Source organism: Equus asinus, chromosome 4, assembly GCF_041296235.1.
Source record: "Equus asinus isolate D_3611 breed Donkey chromosome 4, EquAss-T2T_v2, whole genome shotgun sequence".
Taxonomy (NCBI): domain Eukaryota; kingdom Metazoa; phylum Chordata; class Mammalia; order Perissodactyla; family Equidae; genus Equus; species Equus asinus.
In genome coordinates this window covers 120,368,663-120,387,884 of record NC_091793.1, presented here as the reverse complement: position 1 = coordinate 120,387,884, position 19,222 = coordinate 120,368,663, and the positions used below count along the sequence as shown (strand labels likewise).

The following is a 19,222-nucleotide window of genomic DNA, read 5'->3' as shown; positions in this document are numbered from 1 at the left end:
TACACATCCACAGAAGGATTTACAGCTACAGGCTACAATTTAAAATACCTCTATGAACTCCAAGATCTGTTCAGCAGAGTGATGTCCTTCATATTCATGAATGTTGGACTGGTTAAATACCACTGTTGTTGGATAAGCCTGAATGTTATACTGTTAGGAATGAGAATACAAATTAAACAAAGACTTTACATTTTACCTATTGTTTTCAAATTTATAACCAGCTTGCCTTTAAGTAACAACAACAGTAAGATTTAAAAAACTCATTGCTAAATTGCTGGTGACTGAAAAACTTTAGCCTGGTCAAATTTAGCAAAGGAAATGGATTCACAGTTGCACTGATGAGTACCTGACCCTTATTTATAGCTACTCCATTAGCTATGAAATCCATAGGCATTGAAACACTGCGAATTGGTCATAGGTCATTATGAGCTTGGTCCCTTTTTACTCTTCTGAACCAAGGTGGATGCGGCTATAAAGAGCAGGCTAACCTCGAGTCTCTTTTTGAGATCATAATAAATACTCCAAAATTTGTCTACACATAGAAAAAAATCAAGGAAATAAAATAGCAAGAATAAGCAAATAAATTAATAATGTGTACATAACTGTATTTTAGGTTAAAGAAATAGGAATCATGCTCTAAGAATGTGGTTACTTTTTATTCTTTATTCAAGATAGCTTTTACGGTACAAAATACTATCATTTCCTTCCTGGAATTAACATGAGCACTAGGCCAGGAAGCATTTCTCTACAGTTTTAATTTTTATTTTATGTATTTTTTAAGTTATAATGAGATCCCTGTCTGTGGATTTGCTGTAGCTGAACTTTGCATCCTTAAAGCTGACAAACACACAATAGCAAACTGGAATCTTTGGCTAGGATTCAAAAATAATTTTAGAAAAACAATGGAAACATTTATCAAACTTTTGTAAAATGAGTGCAAATTCAAATATCTGATTAGATTAACAAAACAGCAATTATACCTAACAATTAAGAAATGCTTACTATGTGTGAGCACCTTTTTAGCACTTAACCGTGTAGGTTCTCAATTCTTTTCAGAAGCTAAAATTACTATGTCAACTTTATAGATGAGGAAACTGAGGTGCTGAGACATGAAGTGACTTGGATGTTTTCAAAATCACATACAAGACATTCAAAACCAAAGGCTTTAATTTTTTAAAACTTATTTCAATGAGATTTCAAACATCGTGAAAAGATGAGAGAATAATCTAATAAATACCCACATATCCCTCCTCTATATTTAAGGAAAATTAACTTTTTTTTGCCATACTGGCAGACAGCTGGAAGTTCTCCTTCTTGATCCCATTTCCTTCCCTCCCTGACGTTAGGGGCAACCAATATCCTGAAGTCACTGTGTATCCAATTCATTGATGTTTCTATACTTTTCGCCTCATGCACATGTATCTCTGAACGGGATACTGTAATGTTTGAGCATTTAGAAACTTTCTGAAATTTTATCGAACCCTGTATACTAATTCTGCAACCTGCTTTTTTCATTTTACATTGTATTTCTGAGATTTATCCATGCTGGTAAAGATACATTTAGTTTTAAATGCTCTATTGTATTCCACTGTGTGATAGGATAATTCATCCATATATTTGCTATTGTCAGATTTCTAAATTTTTGTTAATTTGATGGATGGGGAGGGTATGTGACTACTGTTACAATGTGTACTTTCTGATGACTAGTGAAGTGGAACATTTTTCATGTTTATTGGATTTCCTTTTTTACGAAATGTCTGTAAACTTTTTTTTTAGACCACAAAATTTATTTATAGTTTTTAAATATTCTGAACACTAAGGTTTGTCAGTTACACGTGCTGCAAATACTTTCTCAGTCTGTTGTTTGTCTTAACTTTACAGTGTCTCTTTCTTTGGCAATAGTTTTAACATTTAATGTAGCCAAAACATTAATTTTTTTATCCTTTGTGTGTGTGTGTGTGTGGTGAAAAATTATTCCTCATACAGATGCCATAAGATCTCAGCCTATATTTACTTCTATTGTTTTTAAAACACATTGCTTTCTTTCTTTTCCCTTCATTTCCCACTTTTTCTCTTCCTCTCTTCTCCATTTCTTTTTAAAAAAATTTCTTTTTATGAATTATTTAAAATATACACAAAAGCAGAGAGCATTAAAATCCCATGTACTACGTAGCTACAGGAACCATCCATGCACAGCTACCCTGCTCTCACTATGCCCTCTGCCACTCTGCTCCTACCCGAGATGATTTTAAAGCAAATGGCAGATGATTTATCATTTCATCCATAAATAGTTTAGTATATTTAAAATACAAGCACTTTGCCCCAAATATAACCACTCTTATCATTTTCATAGCTAAAAATTAACAGTAATTCCTGAAAATCATCAGATATTGTCAGTGTTCAAATTTCCCCAATTATCTATTTTTTTGCAGTTGGTTTGAATTGCATGCAAACAAGGCCTAAAAGACTGAATTTGACGGGTATGTCTTTTAAGTGTCTTAAATCTCTTTTTCCCCCTTTCAATGAGTTTGTCCAATAAGCTGGCCGTTTCTCCTGTACAGTCCACACGCTGGGCTCTGCAGCTTGCATGCCCGTGGTGTCACTTGTGTTCATCTGTTATTGGATCTCCTTTACACTCATAGATCTGGGGGCTAGATTTGATTTAGGTTTGATTTTTTTCTCCAAGAATATTTTATAGGTGGTATTATATACTTTCGCCAAGAGATATATAATTTCTAGTTCTTCTTGGAACTGAAGAGTCAATATTAACCTAAGAAAATATTTTTAAGTAAAGATTTCAAAAAGCTCGTTCATTGCTTGAATCTCCTTCTATTAACTATACTTAAAACAAGTATGACACTAGCCAAAGAATAAAAACTACAGACTGCCAAAAGCTAACATTAAGTTAAAAAAAAATAAAGATCTTACATAATTGAAAAGTCACATATTTTATAAAGTCAAATAAATATTTTCCTGATTTGGTAAATAAGACCATATCTACATTCAGCCACATATATTATCTATCCATGCTTTAATCCAATCACAATTTTCTATCATTTTGTTGAAATTATTTGTTTAAATAATTTGTTACTACTCTAAATACAGGTGTACATTTGAAAGTTATTTTATCATTTTAATACCAGACTGCCAAAAGCTCTCTATTTTACAAAAATATTAATGACAATAAATGTTTTACACTTTGCCTTACCATGTTACAGAGTCCCTCATGAACTGTACAATCTAGAGTACCAAACTTCAGCTGACCATAAAGATGCTTTGAAGCTTTCCGTAACTCTGGTAATAAAGCTCGACACGGCGGACACCACTACAACAGAAAAAATATTGATAAGAACTGAGCCAAATGAAACAAAGAAACACATCACTTTTGCAACAAGCAATATGCTAAGTAAGACAAAACATACTTAGTTGCAACTCTTAGGCATTTATACACTTAATCCTTAAAGGGGCAAGTACATCAGTGCTCTCTTAGAAGCAATATGTGACAGTGGCCACAACTGAATAACATAATTCTTATACTCACGGCTCAAGGTTATCTAGTAAATGTCTTTTTGCTATGACAAGAAAATCTAACAATATTGAAAGTTGACAGAAAAAAATAACTTACAGGCGCAAAAAAATCAACAAGCCATGGTTCTTTGTCATTGGCAGGAAAATTTTGAGGTCCAAGTGTGGTAACGTGAGAATTAACACTTTCTTTGGCAAAGGCAAGTATATCATATAGAATCTTCTTTCCTTTGAAATTGAGTAAGAGAAAAATTAAAATCCACATTCTGCTCTTTTATCTACAGAAACATTTTGAAGTTTTTATGCTTAAAAATATTAAAAGAACATAAGCTTATGAACAAATGGATGCTGGTGAGGTTTCACTGTTCTGTACACTATGTATACATAGGTTTGCTCTGCCAGGAGCACCCTTTCCTCTACTCTTTTGTGTCTTAGAGGACCAGTTAAAATGTCAAGATCTCTTTGAAATGCTCCATCCTCAAAGGCAGAATAATACCTTCCTTGTAGTCTTCTTTGAATTCCTTATGCTTATCTGAACTACTACTATGGCCTAACTCCTAAATCTGTTTCTTCGACCTAGACTTCTCTTATGAATTCAAAACCTATATTACCAACTGCCTGCCCCTGGAAATATTCACCTGGATGTCACATATACATTTCAAACATAATATATCCAGATCGAAGTTATTTCCACCCAACTTGCTCCTTTACTCACTATCTTCGCAATGGCATAATCATCTGCTGGGTGCCTAAATAAGATATCCCAGAGTGACTCTTGCCTTCTTTCTTTCCTACTGCAATAACCAAGGTGGACTTTCTGCCCCATCTGCCTTAACTAATCCGTTTTCTACATTGTACCACAGTCAATTTACAAAAACATTAACCTGATTATGTTGTCTCCTTGTTTAAAGACCTCTGATCATTTGCCACTGCCTAAAGAATATACTCCTTGGCTTGGCAAATATACCTTTCTCAATCAGCACATCGTCCATCTTCCCATGTGCTCTTTGACTTATTCACTCAATAGTCAATATTAAGTCAAGCATCTATTATGTGTCAGATCCTGTTTTAAATGCCAGAGGGCATGCAAAATAAAAGACACAGTCCTTCTCCTTAAGGAGGTCATAGCTCAGTAGAGGAGAGAGACATTTTCACAAGTATTTAAATATAGTCATAAATGACACCACATTCTCCTGCTTTTTTCTCCCTCTTTAGCTGCTGCCGCCTGAATTGCATCTTGAATTCCCCTATCTTCGACCATCCCTTAAAAATGATCCTTAGGGCCCTGATCCTGTCTCACTATTCACTCTTAGACAAGTTCATCCTCAATCAAGGCTTCAATTACCACTGATATGATGATTATTCTTATCTACCTTTTCAGCCCAAATTCCTCTCCTGGGGCCCAGGCCTATATTCAACTGTGAACCAGGGTGTCTACTCCATATCAACTCCTCCCCCAGTGTTCTCTTACTCACTGAATGGTGCAATCAGTCACTCAATTGCCAATTCACCAGTCAGAAACTTGGGCTTCCTTCTCTTACTCCCCCACATCTAAACAATCAAGTTATACTGATTTTGTATTCTTGGTATTTCAAAAATTTGTCCACTTCTTTTCATTCATATTACCGTAATTAGGATAAGGCAGGCACTTCTCCTATATAAATAACTGCATCATGCTTCTACCTGCTCTCCCTTCCTCCAATTTTGCTTCTATCCATTCCAGGCAGCCAGTCACCTTTCTAAAATGTAAAACTAATCATATCTCTACTTAAATCCATAAATGCCTCTGCTTTGAGAAGAAAGTCTTACTTCCTTTACCTGACAGACAAAACATATATTTTGGACTCCTAGTGCTCTTTCCAGCCTCAAGTCTCATTCTTTTCCAACTCTCAACATTCCAGCTATCCTGAAATTTTTGCTTTCTAAGAATAAATGAGGATCTCTTACCCTAGAGTCCATGAATACATTTGCTGGTTCCTGTGCTTGGAATGTGTTTGCCACCTCTTTATTTGGGTAACCATACTTTAGATCTCAATGAAGAGATTACTTCCTCTAACCTCAGAAAACTATTCCTCCTAAGTGTAACCCAGGCTTATCTCTTCTAGTAGTCAGTCTCCAAGATAGCTCCCAATGGTCTCTATCTCATGTACTCATACCATTATTGTACCAGGGCTGATGTATGTGACCAATAAAATATGGTGGATGTGATGATTTTCCTTGTCTGAGATTAGAGAATAAAAGATACTGTTGTTTCTGTGTATGTATGTGTGTCTCTCTTTGATCATTCATCCTGGGAGAAGCCAGATGCCGTGTTGTGAGCAGCCCTATGGACAGGCCCACGAGGTGAGGAACTGAAGCTTTCTGACTATCCCCTGAGGAGCTTGGAACCAAATCCTCCAGTACAGTCCAACCTTCAGGTGACTACAGCCCTTGCCTACCTTGACTGCAACCTCATGAGAAGACCCTCAACACCAGAAACTGTGTGAGTTAATGTTTATTGTTTTAAGCAGTTAAGTTTTTGGGTAATTAACTACTCACAAATAGAATACTCCTCCTCACTTCAGACATTCTTAAATTTGTCCACATACTTGTCTGTTTTCCCTTCCAGTCCGTAATGTTCTTTAAGGTAGAGATTAAGTATTGTTCACATTTTTTCTTACTCCCTAGTATTATACCTGGCACATGCAAATGCTCACTAACTATTTAAATCCAAAGAAACAATAGAAGTTATGCTTTAAAGTTAGTGACAGCAAGCAAAAGGAAGTACCTGGAGATTCATGGTATATTTCTCAGGATGGAAAACGCTTTAAGCTAAGTTTTGAAGGGTGATTTGCAGTTTGCTAAATATTTTGAGGGACAGGAAGGAATGATTACAAAGCAAGAAGAAGAAAAATCTTGTGTGAAGGCACAGAGGAGTGAAAGAACATGGTAATTTCAAGGATCCACAAGCAGCTGGAGGTAAGATTATCTGGAGGGGCAGAGGTGGGAGATGTCGCTAGAAAAATGAGGCAGACCATGAATGTACCCTCTTACTTTAGCAGCTATTTAGTGAGTTCCTACTGTGCACCAGGCACCATTCTAGGTGCTGGAGATAGAATGGCAAACAAAACAGACAGTCATTGCTCCTACGTGAAGGAAACTGGAGTATGTCCTAGAAGAAATCAAGAGAGTCAAGGGAGAAAAGTGACAGGAGAATGTTCTAGGGTAATAACTGCAAATAAACAAGTAATCAATTATAAAGAGGAAAGGCTACAAGACAAGCAATTGTATCAGAAGTTATTATAACAGATGAAGGAGACGACGGGCCTGAAATAAGACAGCAAGCGCAAAGAGGGGCAATCTGAGAAATACTTCAGGGGTAAAAAAGAACTGAACTCTATCATTAAAACTTGGTCATTTCTAGCACTTTGAGGAGGTGGCACGGTTTAGCAGTGCTACAAGCCTAGGCTTTGGAGTCATAAAATCTAGCTTAACCAGCTACTAGTTGTTTGTCGTGGGCAAGTTACTTAACCTTTCTGAGTCTCAGTTTTCTCCCCTTGCTGGATTGTTGTGAAGATAAAAATGGAAATGCAAAAGTATGCAAAGTCTTTAGAAAAATGTCTGACTTACAGAAAGTACTGAATAAACAGTAGTTACTGTTAGGTTTATCTTGCCAAGACTTTGCTCACATAGCAATTCTCGTTTTTCTGTATTTGCTTTGGGAAACTGAGCATTCAAATGTCATCTCAGTTCAATTATCACCTCCTAACCTACACTATGCAGAAGTATCTTGATTTGATCTTGTAATTTATACATATGACCATTACAGTGTTTTTCATATTTTCTTACAGATACCCCTCCTCTCACCCCCACCAGATAATATTTTAAGCTACTTGAGAGCAGAGTCCGTGTCCCACAACTTTGCATTCCTAACACCTAAAACAGCGCTTATCACGTAGCAGGCATAATATCAATACCTGTTACGCAGTTAACTATGTTACAGTTAGCAGTCTGTATGTCTCTTTCGCTACGTTTAACCTTTTTCAGAACAGGGATTATGATGCATCCGGAATCGTAGGAATTGGAAGTGTACTTACATGAATGGAGAGCTAAAATCCCAAACAAGCTGAAATGTAGAAATGTAATTATCAATTCAAGAGAGATAACAAAGCAGTTAATGGAGATGTTTAGTAGTCTTGTGGAGGAAAAATCCAAAAGAATAGAAATTGCCCACAATAGCTGAGATGCTACACTTAGCACACTGGAACGGAAACTGTAGCTGTTGCTTAGTTTTGTCAACAAACAAGACCCTTAAATTCTTCACTAGCCTGACATGTCACCAGAGTTCTTGCTGAAACATTGTTCAAAATATTTAGAAGGAAAGAGATGTTTAAAAAAGAAGAGTGAAGAGATAAAATAACTATATATAATTCAAAATATCTTTCCCTACGAGAAACACATTTAATAATAAACGAGAGCAAAATTATTTACAATAAGGATGTCCACACAGAATAACGTAAAAAGTACAATTAAAAAATTGCTACTTGAAATCAAAGATAAATTTTTATCATTTTTTCCCCCTTCTTACCATGATGAATTTCATATTCTTTGGTTCCTTGTCCTTTAAATACTGCTAGACATGGCTGAAAAATATAGAGATTACTACAGACGTCTGGTGCAGAGGAACAGTCAAACCTGCCAATCTAAAGAACAAAGAGAAGGTTCAATTTGATTTAAAAAAAAATCTTATCCATATAATTAAATATTCATAAAGACAATCCAAAAGTGACATTACTCTAGCAACACAGTTTCTAAACAGAAGTTAATGGGCCACAAAGAGACAGAAATAATTAATTTACATTTAACACTGAGACTCAATTTAGTTAAAAAAAAGTGTCCTAGAAAGTTCAAAAATCTGAGAGGAAATTTCCAAGAAAATATGAAGCTGTATAAGAACTCCACCCTTCTAAAAATGTAGAGGATATTTATACAATCTTGGGGTTGGGGAGAGAGAGAATTTTTTAAGTAAGACCACAGAAGCAGAAATAATAAAGAAGAAGGTTGACATTTTCATACAGTGTGGAAGAAAACTAGTAGGCAAATGACAAACCAAGAAAAAATATTTGCAGCATGTAAGACAGAGGATCCATTAAGAAATAAAAAGACAAACATCCCATCATGAGAAATAAAATGAGCCAGAGACATGCACAGAAAATAAAGTAGAGAAGAATTATGATTTGTTAATGATCTTGAAAAACTTTTTTCAACCCCTTTAGAAAGCAAATAAATGAAAGTGAATATTAACATATCACTTTTAGCCTATCAGAATGGTGATGATTAATAAATAATGATAATACTTGGTTGGCATAGGCGTAGAGAAATAGTCACTCACATGCTATCATATACTTTTCTACCGTATGCATCCCAGAAAAATTGTGTAATACAGATTTATCACATGCCAGCTACTCAAAAGAAATGAAGGTTAACCACTTTCAGATATTGTGTCAATTTTTAATAGAAAACAGGAAAACACAATAGAAGAACAAGAGCACTTAGGGCTTTCTTAACATAGAACTTCAAACATTTTTATGTTATTTAAAATATAATTTCATGTATTAAATTAATAAAGCACACTAGCAGAAAACATTTTTCTTACTTGAATATGTTCATTTTTAAGTAGAGTTTTCAGTTTCTTCAACTCAGGATCATTTGAATCTTCGTTTTTTCCAAAATGAAAAAATAAGAGCCATCGATGATGAGCCAAGCGATCCTTAAAAGCAATTAAAAAATAGTGATGAAAGGAAAGAAATGTCAGAGATGGGAAATTCTAAGAGTTCTAATCTTTATTTCTTTGACTTGAAGTTAATTTTAACCACCCTACCCATTACTTCAAAATACTGTCTAAAATTCAGACCCATTCATATTCTTATTTTGTAGTTTATCTGGAATAATGCTATGTAAATCAATTACGCAACATTAAAGATGGATGAGTCACTAAATTATAAAGTCTTAAAGTAGATGACTGTTCCAAGAAAAATACATGGTTTAACAACACATCCCTAAAAAGCTCGGAGGTGGGGAAGTCAGGTTTTTCAGGTTTAACAAAAAGTTTTGTAGGGACATAGACTTAGAATACTCTGGGATCAATAAAGAGAAAAAAATGATTCATTCTACTATGAACTGATTATCTCTAAAGCTGCTTCTTAATTCTCAGGGACATTGTAGACAGTTCTGTAAGCAAGAACATAAAGTTCCAAATCAGACTCAAAGTTGTTTTGCGATCAGAATCTTGCCCTTCCTGATGCTCCTGAAGCCCAGCTTCAGGACTGGTTAAGTTTTCCAGAGCTACAGCTCCTCCCTGAAGGGGCACCACCAGCAACTCCAGCAATCAGTTCAACCTAGAACTGACCGATACATAACCTTTTCAAACTGCTGCTTTCTCTCTGGTGATGAATAAAATAAATGCTGACTTTCAAACGTTAAGACTTGAAATGTTACCAACATTTATTACTATAAAAATATTACCTCTAGTGTGTTTGCCGAAAGTAGTTCAAAATCTGGAAGATTATGCATTATTTCCAAATATATTTCTTTAGCATCCAATGAGTTAAGAAACTAGAATAAGAGAAACATACTGTAATCATTTTATTCAACATCTGTTTAAGTGTTTTTGTTTTGTTTCAGTTTCCCCTGAAGAACTTTAAAGAAAAAAAAATTATAGAAGTTAAACAGTTTTCAAGCTATTTATTCCAAATGTCTTTTTCAAAAAAAATGTACATCATATTTGGGCAATTATTAAAAAATTGTATAACTGACTTGTTTCTTAAAAATAGTGATGTAAAATAAATTCCAGTATTAGGTGCTTCATTACCTGGCATTTTCTATTAACTGTGCTGTGTATACTATGATAATCCTCACAGTAACCTGGAGTGGCCTCGGAATCATCAGGAGAAAGCTCTATTATGTTTGGTTTAATTTTAATGCTAACATGCTTTACAGAATGCCAATGCTTTGCAAATTCTTTAGTAATTGTTAAAACACTAGAATAGTGGATGATCTAAGACACTTCATACTCCAAACAATAATAGGAATTAAGACAAGAATTTATAACTGGAAAATTGGAATTGACCTTGTTTATTATATAAGTTTTCAGCCATAATACCCAGAGACCAAACCACCTAGGAGGTTTGCAGAGTAAAATATACTGATAAGATCTTATCTGAACTATGTTTTAGATCTAGGGCTCTTTTTTAAAAACACAAAGACCTGAACAAGGCACACCTCCTTTCCAACAAATCTCCTTTATTTCTGTCCGTGTTTTGTCCTCAGCAGATTTTTCTCTCAGAACTCTCCTGCTGGCCTAATTCTCAGTGGAACAGCTGTTACTACAAAGAGTGCAGCCATGATCGTATCAAGAAAAGGTAGATGCAGGTTGACAACACAGAGTTTAATATATATCTTTCATTATGAACCATCTATGTTTGACAATTCCACTATTACTTGAAAGATCTAAAACTCCATTACAAACTTACAGGAGCCAACCACTGTATTTACAGCTTAATTGTGCTCAACATGAGAATAACCACATGGATAGAAAGAATGGGTATGACAGAAGCGAAAACTCAGTTTTTCCTAAGTTTCTTTTCTTAAAACTTGTTTTTCTGTTTTCTTTTTTTTAAGGAAGATGAGCCCTGAGCTAACATCCACCACCAATCCTTTTCTTTGCAGAGAAGGATTGGCCCTGAGCCCACGTCTGTGCTCATCTTCCTCCACTTTACACGTGGGATGCCTGCGACAGCATGGTTTGACAAGCGATGCGTAGGTCCGAACCTGAGATCTGAACCCGTGAACCCTGGCCGCCGAAGCAGAATGTGTGAATTTAATAGCTGTGCCACTGGGCTGGCCCCTTGTTTTTGTTTTTTAAAAAAAATCTATACCATAAATATTCTTAAAGGTCTGTATGAAATAATTTCTGCTACCAAAGGGCTTAAAAGGTCAAAACAGAAATCTTCCATGCCTCAGTTCTATAGCTGATTCACTTCAGTCATGTTCATCGTGAGGACTTAACTAAAAACACTCCTAGAGCAGCTTACATAAATATGTGAGTGATCAATTCACTGGAAGCTCGTTATAAACCTGTCTTAGAGTAAAACTCGGTAGTTACATCTACAAAGGATATTGTCTAGCCTCTGAGTTTCACCTTCCAGGCATATTTAGCTGGCATAGTGTTGTTTTGCATTTTTTAAAACTTGAATGCTTTTAGGAGGGACAAGGAGTTTGTCACTCCTTGTTATTACATTTCCAGTAGCACTCATTTATGTTTCCTAAGATCACTTCCGAGCTTGCAGTTTTATATCAAAAAGCCCAAAGATCTCACTACAAGATGGTAGTAGTGAAGTCAAGAGTCTATATTAAGTGTTGGCCAGAGTATGCAGAATCCTCATGAACTGACGACACAGTGTAAACAAACACAACTTTCCTGTAGGGCAACATGGATTGACCTTAAAATTGCCACAGCCATCTCATTCTAAACAGATAACTGAAGATGTGCACAAAGATGAAAGAGATTGTTCATTATAACACTGCTTATAATCATGAAAAAGTAGAAACAAATATCTATCAAGAGAGGGCTAGGTATGTCACATTTAGTCAATGGGTTACTATTCAGGGATTGCTGGCTGTTATTATATATACACATATATAAATATACTGCACATAAGTAGGCACTATATATAGTACCTATGTGCCAGATACTCTTCTAGGCATTTGGGATTTATCAGTAAAAAATCCAAATTTACTGCAGGAGAAAAATAATGAAAGAGCAAATAAGTAAATTACAGTGAATGTTATAAGGTGAGAAGTGCTCTGGTAGCAATGGAGGTGGATTATGAAAAGATTTTAAAGACAGAGCAACAGATTTTCCTGATGAATTGATTATAGGGTATGAGAAAAAGAAGAATCAAGAATGAATCCAAGGTATTTGGCCTGAATGATAAAGGATGGAGTTTTCATCAACTGAGATGGGGAAAACTGAGGGTAAAGCAGATTTATGGGGAAACATCAGGACCATCGTTACAGATATCTAAGTTTGAGAAATCAATTGATATCCCAGGGGAGATGTTGACCAGGCAGTAGGATACAGATGTCTGGTGTGTAGGGCAGAGGTCTGGGCCATAGAAAATTGATGAGTCATCAGCGCCAAGTCATAACTGTATGTACACACAAGTAAAGATCTGAGAAGGTATTTACCAAGATTTGAAGGTGCTTTCCAGAAATCTCAAAAGGTATTTACCAAGATTTGATGGTGCCTGTCTATGGGTGATTTGGTTTTAGTGAATTTTGCACCTTTCTTTATATATTTCCGTATCATACATGAATTTCTGTAATAAATATGTTATCTTTATCAACATCAAAAAAAGCAGAATTAAAACACAGAAAACTAAAGGCAGTTTGTCTTTTATTAAAGTCTTTTATTTTCTTTTGGGATATCCAATATCCCATTATTTATCCCAGTTCCTTGACACTAGCTTGAAGCTCAGTTTCCTCATTTGTAAAATTAGGGAGGTGAATCACACCAGTAGATGTCCAAATTCAGTTTCTACCAGAATCTAACAGGGTGCTTTAAAAAAACAGACACCAGGTCCCAGACAAACCTACCAACGATCTATATTTTAACATTAGAAAATACATAAATAAATGGAAACCAGTAACGATTCATTTAACCTACAAATGTATTCCATACCTTTGGTTTAAGCCCGTTTAAAAATAATTCTGAGTGACGTCACCAAGATGGCAACATAGGTTGTTCCTGACTTTGCTCCCCCTCACAAGAACAACTAACAACTATTCAAGAACAAGACACCCCCAAGAGAATCCCAGAACATGGGATCGAGGTTGAGGCACCACCCCCTGCAACTCAGAGACCAAGAGAGACTGCATTAGCAGGGTAAGAGAAGTGGCTATAGGCTGACCTCATTGCCCCTCCCCCAGGCCAGTGCAGCACCACACGGAGAGGTCTCCCCTGAGCCTCCGGTTTCTCTAGTGGGAAAGGAGAACCCAGGGGAAACAATCAGACCGTCCCCCAGCACTGTGGGTCACTGTGCAGGAGCCCCTACTCTGAGCTCGCACCACAGGGAATGCAGGGGCATCTGGCTGTAATGGAGAAGGGGGGAGGGGCCAGCACACAGGTCTTGGCAGACTGAGTTCATCCCAGCAGTGTCCAAGCAGTAATCCCAACCAGGGGCTTTCCTCATCTGCAGAACCAAGTTGCAAGCGCACTCTGACCAGGGAACTTGGCAGGGTGTAGATCTGCCTGACTTGGATCCTCAAACAAGGGGTTATGCCAGCCCTAGAACCCAGTTTGCTCACTCCCAGGCAAGGAGCTGAATCACAGCCCCACTTGCTGTGGAGAGTGTCTTCTGGCACCATCTGACCAGAAGGGCTGGCAACAACTCCTAGAAGCAGTGCAGCCCAGCAGCACTCAAGCCAAGAGGTGGGCAGGCAGAGCTGTTTGCACCAGGGCAAAGCCACTACTGGGTGGGGAGTGTTCCCAAGCAACACACAAGCAGGGGGATTAAGTCGTAGCTAAGGCTGAGGGTAGCTTCTGGCTCCTCCCAACTGGTGAGCCTGTTTGGGAAAGTGATAGCCTAGAGTGGCCTCTCTCCCTCCTGCCCAGGCAAGGGAGCTGAGACAGCCTCAGCTACTGTGGAGAGTATCTTTCAGACCCATGTGACCAGAAGGGTTGGTGACAACTCCTAGAAGCTGTGCGGCCCAGTGGCACCTGAGTTGAGAGGCAGGCAGGTAGAGATGACAGTTTTCAAGCCAAAGCCAGTGGTCATGTTCAGCCAGGGAACTCGGGGTGCAGGTTAGCTTGCATTAAGACAACAAAGAAAGAGCTTTACCGGCCTTAGAGCTGCTTCTCCCGCTGTGCCCGGGCAGGGAATCTAATCTGTAGGCTCACACACTGCTGAATATAACTTTCAGCTTGTCTGATCGGGAACCTAACCAGAGCACACAGGAGCTGCATAGCCCATTCAACAGCCCTCCTACTGTGGCACTTGAATAGAGAGCACAGCCTGTGGCTTCCCCATCTGCAGAGTGAAACAGGTGATCTTACCTGACCAGGGAATTCGGTGCACACTCTAGCCTGATTCAGGTCCCCAAACGAGATATACAGGCCCTGAGCCACATCCTGCTGCCCTGCCAGGGCAGGGAAGCTAATTCATATCCCCTTCCACCACTGACTACAGTACCCAGTCACAGACACCTAGTAAGCCACACCAGAAAATCCAGGAACTGTGAAGCCCATCCTACAGCCTCACTTGGGTAGGGAAACAAGCTGGCAGTCCTATCTAATTCTTCTCAGCCACTGGTACACCACCGCCACCCCTGTCCTCAGAGCTCGAACAATTGCCTCGTCCCCAAATAGACCATAATAGCAGACCCCAGCTGCCCAACAACACCACCAGCAGACACACTCAGAAACCCAAACTGAGCTGACTGGTGAAGAACTGTCTCTGCCAAAGCAAACCAGTAAAGTCTCGGAGAGGAACCCAATTACTCAAATGCACACATAGCAGCGTACGGAATCAAAGATCACGAAAAATCAGGTAAATATGACACCACCAAAGGAAACTAATAAAGCTCCAATAACTCACCCAAAAGAAATGGAGATCTATGAACTGTCAGACAAAGAATTTAGAATAATCCTCTTAAGGAAGTTTAGTGAACTAGAAGAAAACACAGACAACTAAACAATATTAGCAAAACAATGCATGTACAAAATGAGAAGTTCAACAAGGAAACAGCAACCATCAAAAAAAATCAAACAGGGAGCCAGCCGGGTGATGTAGTGGTTAAGTTCGCATGCTCCGCTTTGGCGGCCCACGGTTCACTGGTTTAGATCCTGGGCATGGACCTACACATCACTCATCAAGCCATGCTGTGGTGGCGTCCCACATACAAAACGGAGGAAGACTGGCACAGATGTTAGCTCAGTGACAATCTTCCTCAAGCAAAAAGAAGAAGATTTGCAACAGATGTTAGCTCAGGGCCAATCTTCCTCACCAAAAAAACAAAAACAAAAACAAAACAAAACCACCAAACAGAAATTCTAGAATTGAAAAATAAAAACAACTGAATTGAAGAATTCAATAGAGAGTTTCAAAAGTAGACTCACTCATGCAGAAGAAGGAATCAGCAACTTGGAAGACAGGACATTGGAAATTACCCATTCAGAGGAGCAAAAAGAAAAAAAAATGAAAAAACATAAAGAAAAGCCTATAGGAATTACAGGACACAATGAAAAGAAACAATATTCACAATATTCATATTATGAGAATTCCAGAAGGGGAAGAGAAAGAGAAAAGGACAGAAAGTACATTTAAAGCAATAATGGCTGAAAACTTCCTGAACCTGAAGAGAGAAATGGACACCCAGATCCACTAGGCCAGAGGACCCCAATAGGTTGAACCTGACACATTATAATCAAACTGTCAAAAGTCATAGGAAAGATAAGAGCAGCTAGAGAAAAGAGAGAAGTTATATACAAGGGAACTCCCATAAGACTACTGGCAGATTTCTCAATAGAAACTTTTCAGGTCAGGAGAGAATGGGATGACATATTGAAAATATTGAAAGAACTGCCAACCAAAAATTCTCTACCCAGCAAAGCCATCCTTTAGATATGAAGGAGGGATAAGACTGACCGAACAAACAAAAGCTGAGGGAGGTCATTACCACCAGACAGACCTACCCTACAAGAAATGCTAAAGGAAGTTGAGTAGAAGTAAAAGAACATTAACCAACATCATAAAAACATAAAAAGGTAGTGTAAATCTCACTAGCAATGGTAGAGTCATTGTTAGATTCTGCAATATGGTAATGGTGGTGCATAATTCACTTACAACTCTAGTGTAAAAGTTAAAAAAAAAAGAATCTAATAAAAATAACCATAAACTACAATAATCTGTTATTAGTTACACAATATAAAAAACATGTAAGTCATAATAACAATAACCTAAAATGTGAGGGGGAAGAGAAGTAAAAGTGTAAAATGTATGCATTCTATTGAAGTTGTTAATAGTTTACAATAGGGTGTTGCAAGTCTAAGATATCTTAGGTAAGCCTCATGGCAACCACAAGGAAAAATCCTGCAGTAATTACACAAAAGAACAGGATAAAGATGTCAAAGAATACTGATACCAAAAGACAACACAACATAAAAAAAGACAGCGGGATAAGAAACAAGGCACAAGGGATCTACAAAACAACCAGAAAATAATTAACAAAATGGCAATAGTAAGTCCTTACCTATCAATAATTACTTTAAATCTAAATGGATTAAATTCTCCAATTAAAAGACACAGAATGGCTGAACACTTAAAAAAAGAAAGATTCAAAATATGCTCATGAGAGATTCACGTTAGCCTTACAGATGCACAGACTGAGAGTGAAGCGATGGAAAAAGACAGTTCAAGCAAATGGTACGTCAAGGAAGATCTGTACTGTATGATCTAATTTGTACGTGGAATCTTAAAAAAAAACAAAACTCAGAGAAAAAGAGATCAAACTGGTGGTTAGCAGAGGTGGAGGATGGTGGGGAGAGGGAACTGGAAGAAGGTGGTCAAAAGGTACAGACTTCCAGTTAGAAGATAAATCAGTGCTATGGATGCAATGTACAACGTGATGATTATAGCTAACAGGGCTGTATGATATATAGGAAAAGCGAGCAAAGCCTAACAGTTCTCATCACAAGGAAAACCTTTGTCCCTTTCTCTTTTTATTATGTCTATGTGAGAAGATGGATGTTAGCTGAACCTATTGTGGTAATCATATCACAATATATGTAAATCAAACCCTGATGCTGTATGCCTTAAACTTATTTAGTGATACATATCAATTATTTCTCAACAAAAAAGGAAAAAAAATCCTCATAGCAGACTTTACAAACTGAAGTATGTATTAAGCAGAATCCCAGAAATTAAACATTTGTTCTAAATAATTAAATGTTCCAGAATCAAATGACATAAACGGATTCATTTTCTTGCTCATTGTTTACAAAATGATGTATTTGAATGTGTGTGCATTTATATGTAAATAAATTACAATGATTCATACCAAAATACTGCTTTTCTCTTTGTTATTCAAAGTGGCTCCAGGAGGAAAATAGGCAGTAGTACTTGTTGTAATATCCAAACTTTTACAAAGGTTGTCCTGTGTGGCACAGTCCATCCATCCTACATTAACAAGACCATCCTAAGGTGAAAAAACAAAAAATAAGTCATGTTGTAAATGGAAAAAAAAGTTAAAGGGATTTAGCAAAAACACAACTATTCTATTGTAAATTAAACTTTTTTTAAAGAACACTCAAAAATTGATTTGAATAAATTCATGAATTTAGTCTAATAGATGTAAAAATTATACCTAACATACATAGAAAAGATATTATTTTCAAGCTCACATAGAACTTTCACAATTTTCATAACTAGCAAACTCCCAACCTACAAAGGGAGCTTCAACAGTATTGAAGTATCAACAACACACAGACTATATTCCCAACCATAATATGATGGCTAAATAAATAACAAAATAACAAAATAACACAACAAAAAATAAAGTTTGGAAATGACAAAAACACTAATATATTACTCTTTGGTTAAAGAGGAATTCATAATTAAATTACAGACTACTTGGAAGTGAATGATAATGAAAGCACCACATGTCAAAATGTATTGAACACAGCTAATCAGTTAGAAAAAAATGTATAGCTATGAATACATCTATCAAAAAATAACAAAGATTACAAATAAGTGAGTTAAGTGTTCAACAAACTACTAAAGAAAATATCTGGAATCAGTTTTTAAATGTGTTTCTTAACATGGCGATATAGTTTTATAAAATAATTGATGCTTACCAACATGCCACTAAGCCTGAGACGTGTCTGTGAAGTCAAACAATCTAGGGGTAAAAAAAAACTTCTGAGGCAATTTCAGCTTTATTAAGGCCATACTTTCATTTCCTTTCCCCTAAACTATCATGTTGATACTAAGGCAATGAATTGGGCTCCACTGGTAAACAGACCTTCATTCACTAGGTAGATCCTGAGGTCAAAGTCTCATTTTACGCACATACGTACACACACTCTCTCTCATTCTTTCACTCCCTCCTCTTAGTTTCCCAGGATTTCTAGCTAAAGAGAAAAGCAGTAATTTTTTCTCAAGCATCTCTTTAGGACCTTACTCTCAAACATCTCCCCCTATCAACAACCCCCTTTATCCAGGAAATCTCATGATTTGGGGGAAATAAAATGTAATGGACCTATTTGACAAAGATATGTAAAGAATCCTTAAAATACAGTACAATCATAAAAAAGCTTCTTCACTATTTTTATGAAAGTTCTGTAACTAGGAATGCTAGGATACAATGAGAGAGATTTAGAAGGAAGGGAGCTGTAGCATCAGAGAGCCTAGAGGAGTAACTGAAATCAATCTACGCAGGGTAAAAGTAAAAGAATGTCAGAAAGTTTTCTTCAAGTGTGGAATAGACAGAAATCTGTGCATTAGGGCAAAATGAGACAAAATCCCTAGACGACAGACTTAGTTTAAAGGTAATTTTTGCTGCAAGGCAATACCTTCTTAACATAGGTCTTACAGGATGGGGTGAGTGGTTGACTTTAGTTGCAAGGCAATACCTTCTCAACATAGCAGCAAAAAGGCTG

General features: G+C 36.9%; 1 protein-coding gene across 2 annotated transcripts in view; it reads right to left on the bottom strand.

The window, feature by feature from the left end:
• The window catches only part of DNAJC10 (DnaJ heat shock protein family (Hsp40) member C10), a 44,153-nt gene that overhangs the window by 12,627 nt on the left and 12,304 nt on the right, over nt 1-19,222 (bottom strand). For both annotated transcript variants that reach the window (XM_044768607.2, XM_014834062.3), the window contains 8 exons: nt 18,419-18,462; nt 17,623-17,760; nt 10,030-10,119; nt 9,161-9,274; nt 8,093-8,207; nt 3,626-3,753; nt 3,209-3,325; nt 49-150 (listed from right to left, as the gene is read on the bottom strand). In XM_044768607.2, the coding sequence (XP_044624542.2) occupies nt 49-150; nt 3,209-3,325; nt 3,626-3,753; nt 8,093-8,207; nt 9,161-9,274; nt 10,030-10,119; nt 17,623-17,760; nt 18,419-18,462 (848 nt within the window). The remainder of the gene's footprint in view (nt 1-48; nt 151-3,208; nt 3,326-3,625; nt 3,754-8,092; nt 8,208-9,160; nt 9,275-10,029; nt 10,120-17,622; nt 17,761-18,418; nt 18,463-19,222) is intronic.